The sequence below is a fragment of the Octopus bimaculoides genome, chromosome 3, assembly GCF_001194135.2.
Source record: "Octopus bimaculoides isolate UCB-OBI-ISO-001 chromosome 3, ASM119413v2, whole genome shotgun sequence".
NCBI lineage: Eukaryota > Metazoa > Mollusca > Cephalopoda > Octopoda > Octopodidae > Octopus > Octopus bimaculoides.
In genome coordinates this window covers 137,628,933-137,636,104 of record NC_068983.1, presented here as the reverse complement: position 1 = coordinate 137,636,104, position 7,172 = coordinate 137,628,933, and the positions used below count along the sequence as shown (strand labels likewise).

The 7,172-nt window shown below is 36.3% G+C and overlaps 1 protein-coding gene across 1 annotated transcript in view; it reads right to left on the bottom strand.

Annotated features, from left to right (window-relative positions):
- LOC106877731 (dynein regulatory complex protein 11) overlaps positions 1–7,172 on the bottom strand; it is a 31,400-nt gene that overhangs the window by 14,816 nt on the left and 9,412 nt on the right. The window contains exons 6-10 of the mRNA XM_014926703.2: positions 7,151–7,168; positions 5,821–6,029; positions 3,227–3,335; positions 1,675–1,767; positions 1,277–1,352 (exon numbers count right to left, since the gene is read on the bottom strand). Coding sequence (XP_014782189.1) covers positions 1,277–1,352; positions 1,675–1,767; positions 3,227–3,335; positions 5,821–6,029; positions 7,151–7,168 — 505 coding nt within the window. The remainder of the gene's footprint in view (positions 1–1,276; positions 1,353–1,674; positions 1,768–3,226; positions 3,336–5,820; positions 6,030–7,150; positions 7,169–7,172) is intronic.

The following is a 7,172-nucleotide window of genomic DNA, read 5'->3' as shown; positions in this document are numbered from 1 at the left end:
GGTGTTTTTGCTCAATAAACACTCACAACGCCGGGTCTGGGAATCGAAACCGCAATCCTATGACTGCAAGTTCGCTGCCCTAACCACTGGGCCATTGCACCTCCACTTGTCCATCACTATTTCTACTAATAACATACAAGTATAACCACATTCAGGATTCCAAGGCCTCCTTGAGGCTGACTGTTTAGTTCTAGCTTCATGTTGTTAAGTTAAATCCTTCATGTTGTTAAGGTAAATCCTTCATGTTGTTAAGATAAATCCTTCATGTTGTTAAGGTAAATCTCTCATGCTGTTAAGTTAAGTCTCTCTCCAAAAACAATACTAGTCCCCTATCAAGTAACTTACCCAATAGATCTCACAGATATTGCCAACCATTGGATAAACTGAAGAATATAGAATAAAGTGTACTTCTCAAGTACACAACAAAGCATCTACACTGGATTTGTACTCAAAATCTCTTAACACAGAGATCACTGTCAGGTACACTTGACCATTTTTCTTCCATTAGGTTACCAATGCCAGCACTAAAATCATTGCAACTATCACTGTTTCTTTCACCAAACTGACTACTATTCACACTATTACTACTATTACCAACACCACCACCTCCACATCTACCACCTCCACCTCCACCACCACTACTACTGGCACTCTATCAGTTGTAATGACAAGTTGATGTGATCAATGGGACAGGCTGCTCACGAAATTAATGTGCCAGTGGCTGAACACTCCACAGACACACGTACCCATAATGTAATTCTCAGGGAGATTCAGCATGACACAGAATTTGACAAGGTTAACCTTTTGAATCACAGGTAATCTCATTTTTGCCAGCTGAATGAACTGAAACAACGTGAAATAAAGTGTCTTGCTCAAGCACAGAATGCATTGCTTGGAATCAAACTCATGACCATGAGCTGAAAACTCTGACACTAAGCCACATGCCTTCACTACTACCACTATTACTACAACTACTATTACCATCACCACCACCGCCAACACTACCAGTACCACCACCACTACTACTGCTGCTACAGCCATCACTTGCTGTTTCCTACATCTGATGAGGAAGCTACCAAATTACTTTTCCATCCACATTACTACCACCAATCCATCTATTACTACTAATTATACTGTTGTTCATAGTACTATGACCACCATTACCTTCCTCGCTCATACAACTACAACTCATATTGTGATATACATTAAAAACACAGGTGTTAAACAGACAGCTAGATAACTTAAGCAATGACCAATTTACCGATTCAATGCTTACCTTTATATTTATGGTTCCCTTCTTGCAGAGAAGAAATAAAATTGGAAGGGGTCATTTTCCAGCCCTCAAATTCTGCCTGTTAGATTAGAAGATAAATAAATAATTAATATAATTACATTTAATAACTGGATCTTTCATTTCAAGACATTTTTGTCAAGAAAGATCCTAATTATATCAGAATCAAACAGAAGATATTTTTAGATTAATTCCATTCTACAAGGGTTTTTTTTTTAATTTTTACATGATCATGATCATGATTATGAAATTGCTTAAAACAGCATTGCAGTGAGAGTCACTAACATAGACAAGGATTTTGTCATAGCCATTACTCAAAAGACTGCTTCTATTATGACCATAACTCACAACTTCAAGAGAAAAACAGCAATGTTTTTATTTACCTCTTTCTTTTTCCCAACTTTCTTTGGCTCTTTTCTCTCTTTGGATTTATTCTCATCTTTCTTTTTTCCTTTCTTTTCACCTTCCTCTTCATCCTGAAATCAAAATTTTGGAATGTCAGTGTGCTTTTTTACTCATCTGCCTCACACTCGTAGTTTTCACTTTCTCCCATGACACCAGATAGATATCAGACTAAGAATGTCTAACATAGCACTAGAGATAGACTTAGCCTGTATCACACTCCTAGATTATGCATGTATCCCAAAACATCCAGGACATACATCTGGCATGAAACATGCCATTTGCAGAGATTGGATACAAAATGACAGCTAATATATTGGCATTGAAACAATAACAATTAACAGGTAACAAACTTCCAACTCAAAGCTAAATAATGGCCAACTGCTTCTAGTGCCAGAAATCAGTGAATTCAAACTAATTTCTACTTGGTAGCTAACTAAAAACAACCTGAAACTAAACGCAAATCAGTTGTGAAATGAATGCTAACTACTTATTGTGCTTTCAGGCTAATGAAGACAGCCTGTTTCAGCTGACCTTTCTAACAATTAACCAACAGCTAAAACCAAACTGAATGTTAATTAAATGCTAATTAACATTCTATTGAATTTTAACTAACTACTGCATGAATACCAAACACTGACAACAAATGAATACAGGTAAAATAGTTCTTTTTTTGCTATCTTATAATTAACTGAATACTAACTGGTTGTTTGCTGTTCACTAAAATCCAAATAATAAAAAATGAGATCTTCACATTTCTCTGAAAACTAAATGCTTGACTGCTTCTTAAACTTAATAATGTCTAAAAAAAAATAAAAAGATAATAGTTGACAAACTGAACTAAATGCAAAAATGTAAACAAACTATCAAGTGAATATAAATGCTGTACATGAGCCAACAAGAGCCCAACTGGCAAACACACACTCTTCACATAGCAAAGACTGCATTACAAAAACTGGTCTTCTTTCCTCTTCAGAGCCAGAAATTACTTTAGTTCCAACAATAACAAACCTTCTATAAAACTGAGATAATATTCATAACTGAGTACTTCTACATCATGGGCAGTATTGCTGCTACACACGTTCTAGATCAACAGACATCCTATACCACATCCAAATAAAAATCAGCTGACTTAACATGAAGTCATTCACTAACACACTCCGTTTGGCCCACTTAACATAGTCTCCTCTCTGATTTTTTTTTTTACTGCTATTGCAATGGCTTCTTGTTGTTGGAGTTGATTTGTTCCATAACCACTTCCACTCAGACCTTCCTTAACTCTCTCCCTTCTCATTACCTATAATGTGTCTGCCACCACCACCACCACCACCACCCAGGCTCTGTATTAACCCCTGCATTCTTCTCTCTCTACCCAGAAATCCCTCTTTACACAAATTGTTTTCACTGTAGCCATTAATTTGCAACTATTCAAGAATATTAACTACATCAATCTCAAAGGTTATGGCTTTTTCTCCAAAGCAATCCAAATAAATAAACTCACAAACACCTGATCAGTTGTAGTTATGATCTTACCTTTGCCTTCAGTTCCATTTCCAATTCTACAGGGTCTTTTTCTTGAAATATCAGTGCAGAACCACCATCTTCTGCAGGAGGGTAATCTGGGAATTTTCCACAGGCATCTCTGAAATAATACATTCATCCCTTACAAATGGAAACTATAACCCCTCTCCCACTGGTCATTATCTCTTTGCCCAGTGTCCATTTGTCTTTTACAATTTTGTCACTGTGCTTTGGTTGTTTATTTAAATAGGGAATACTCACTTTGGTACTTGTCCATTTTACGACAATTCCTATAACAATTGTTCCCTTTTATTATTCTCCCCCAACAATTCTATCTCTGATCTTCAATTGACAATTGTCCACTCAATCTTTTTTTTAGATTAATCATTGTCTCTTTAGTGATTAATTTTCAACCAGTTATTTCTATGAAATAACATTAGAAAGAAAAGTTACAATGTTTGGTAAGCAGAAATTTGAATTATCAATTAGATCAACACCAGTATCTTACTGGTATATATTTTAATGATACATGAGGATGAAAGACAAAGCTGACTTCAGCAGCATTTCAACTTTGAGTAAAACACCACTAAATTGAGTCTCACCAGACCTATAGAGAGCTAGAACTACCAATTATTGTGGTCACTAACTGATCTTTTTTTTACTTCACAGATTAGTAAACGCTCAGCCAATAGGGATCTGTTATGAATCAAAATAATAATCTATAGGATAATTATTGCACATCCTATTGAACATTTCATAATGTAAATACATCTGCATCTGATGGCATTCCACACATACATGCCATCTGTTGTGATGAGAAATGTGAATATTATTCATGTGTAGACTAGCAAAACAGTAACAAGGAAATAACATTGTCATTAAAAAGAGGACTGGATCTGCTTTGAAATGATAAACGATATAAAAACAAAATATAATAAAAATTGTATAGATTTATATGTATGACTATATGTATGTGCTGTAAATTATTGAAAAGCTGATTATGTTTCAGGATGTTCATATTTCTTATTTAAATTATTATATTTCGTTTAGAATAATAAATTTCCAATGTCTATCAAGATTTAAAAATCTTCCCAGACTGATCTTCACAATAAAAAAATTCACATGGTAGTTGTTATTAGCACTTTACTATAAAACAAGAGCCATGACAACTGATGCTTGTGTCTCCTTTATAACAACTGGTCTTGGAAATTGTTCATTTTACTATTGAAATCAGGCCTTTCACAGAATTCAGAAATAGTTTGGCTGTAGTGTCTGATGTTAATCAGTTGTTATGCTATATCATCATCATCATCCTCATCATCCTCATTTAATGTCCACTTTCCATGGGCTGGCCAGGTTTGACAGGAAACCAGAGAGCTGTAGAGAGGCATCAAGTTCCAGTGTCATCTTTGGCATGGTTTCTACAGCTGGATGCCCTTCCTAATGCCAACCACTTTACAGAGTGTACTGGGTGCTTTTTATGTGCCACTGACACTAGTAAGGTTTTCATGAAACTTCCAAGACAGAAAAGAACAGAGAAAAAAGAAAGGAAAAAATCTCTCACAACTAAGAAAAAGTATTTGGGAGAGGAAGGCAGAGGTGAGTGTTTATGTTAGGTGTTGAAAAGCTAAAGTATGATAGAGGGACGAACACAGGTGTCTTGCTATAGAGGAGATACATGATTGAAGGAGATAAAAGGAAGGTAGTGATGGCGTGTTAGAGCAAACTCTCAAGGAACAAGGTGAGCGTAAGAGAGATACAAACAGTGGATTATGGGAGGAGTGAGAGTGTGTGGATGCTTTCATAGGAGTGTGAGGAGGAGTAAACAGGTGGAGGTGGAGGTTAATGTTGTGAGTGATTAGCAACGGTGGAAGGATAGATGATGGGAAATACCAGAAATGAGAGGGGTAAATAAAGTGGGAGATATAGGAATGGCTCAAGAAGAATAGAACAGAAAGTATGTACAAGGTGTCAGAGCAGTAGAGAGGGAAATATAGATATGTAACGGGGTGGAGGCCATAGTAGGTGGGTGGGTCGTGATGGTAGATATGGGAGGACTTCGAGAATGACAGCTGATAAGAAAAGTGTTTAGAATGGAGTATAGCAGAGGGGAAAGAGAGCAGTTGGCCCGAAGGCACAGAAAGTGGTGGGTGGTGATGGGTTGAAATAGTGTGGGTAGGGGTGACTGAGGAATGTTGGGGAGAGGTTGGGATATAATATGTGCCAATACTGCTCTCAGGTAAATACAGTAGCCAGGGAGATAAGATATTTAATTTTGGTAGTTTTTGTAGTATATAATATGGTTTTTTTCTTTTTACGAGTCAAATGTGAATCCAGTGTTCAACCTATGGGTAGTCAGTAAAGTAGACTGAAGCAAGTAGCATTATGTGTCTTAAACTCGAGAAATAACACAATGACAATAGAAAAAAAAATAATAGAGTTTCACTTCAGAATTATGTTGACAGTAAATACTCTCACTATCTAACTTCTGAACCATTGTAAAAATGCCAGGAAACTAAATAGCTTAAACTACCTCACTACATTGCTCAAATACTTCCTAAAATGAAACTCTGATAATGGTAAAGAACATTTTACTTAGTCTGTACCTGCATTCAATAAACCATTGCCGTATCTGATCCTGCATTCTTTCTTTCATGTCAGAACCTTCAACTTCTTGAATTCTTTCTTTAACAGTAACCAATGCCTGCCGATATTCCTCTTCATGCACTTCCTGTATAGCTCGACGTTTCTCCATGGTACTCAATGCAGATGCTACAGCAGTTTTACCTGGGGTGTCTGACAACTGTGGAGGAGTCTTAAATATGGTACAAAATGGATGAAATTCAGTGAATTTAAAGATACCATATAGAAGACTACCATAAAAAAAACCAGAATTAGTAAATCAGTTCTAGCTGTTTTTGTGTATCTTTAGACTGACTTTTATGATCTACAAGAATAGTACAACCTCCAGGTTCCATAGCATTAAGCAAGTGAGAAACACATTTACTGCTACATAGCATGTCAATCTATTCATTAGTAACTTTTGTCACAGGAAGATGTAACCTTAGTGCTACATGGCCATGAATCACTCATCAATTCCAGTACAACTACTGTTTGTACAAATCTGTAAGAAATAACAGCCAAATCTTGCTCAAATTTCATCTTGTCATCTTCAAAAAGGAGAGACATATTGGACACTGAAGTCCTAGATATACAAAATTACGGGCAGGTCACAGTGAGAATACATTTGATCACAGAACTGCTCAGCTGGGCTTAACCTGGGGATAAATAACAGCAATCCCCTAATTTGGGTAAGCTAAGTAGACTTTATGGTTTACTCAACAGAAAAAGGACAGTGCCCATGACTTTTTGGTTGGCTCAAAAATTGGCTGGGGGGTGGTGGTGGAAGGAAGGAACCTCAACTCAAGGTTTAATACAGGGATAAACATAGATGTCTCATTATAGAGGAAATTCTTGGCTACCCCATATATATATATGCACACATGCATACAAGAGTTAAGGAATGGAGTAGATAAAATCTGGGCTACATCTTTCATAGTGAGTGGAACCTCAGAAATGGTAAATATCCAAGTGAAGTGTATACCGCAAGCTACTATTCAAGCCAAGGGTACCTTGATTAAATGAACTTGAAACCATATAGTTGAGAAGTGAACTTCTTAAGCACAAAGTTATATACCAGTGCCTCTTGAATTTAAATAACAACAACATCTAATCTAAACAAATGTGAAGAAGGAAATGTTCTTAGAACACTTTCTGATTTCAGCTAAATGTTAGATAGAGAAACACTTTCATCAACTACACTATCTAATTCTTATTAGAAATTAATTAGAATGTTTCAAAGTTTGGCAGAGTCAGGTTATCACTTCAACCTATAACAAAGTTAAGCTGAAAAACAGAAACAAGAAAATCTCTCACCATTCCCAAGAACTCCAATTCA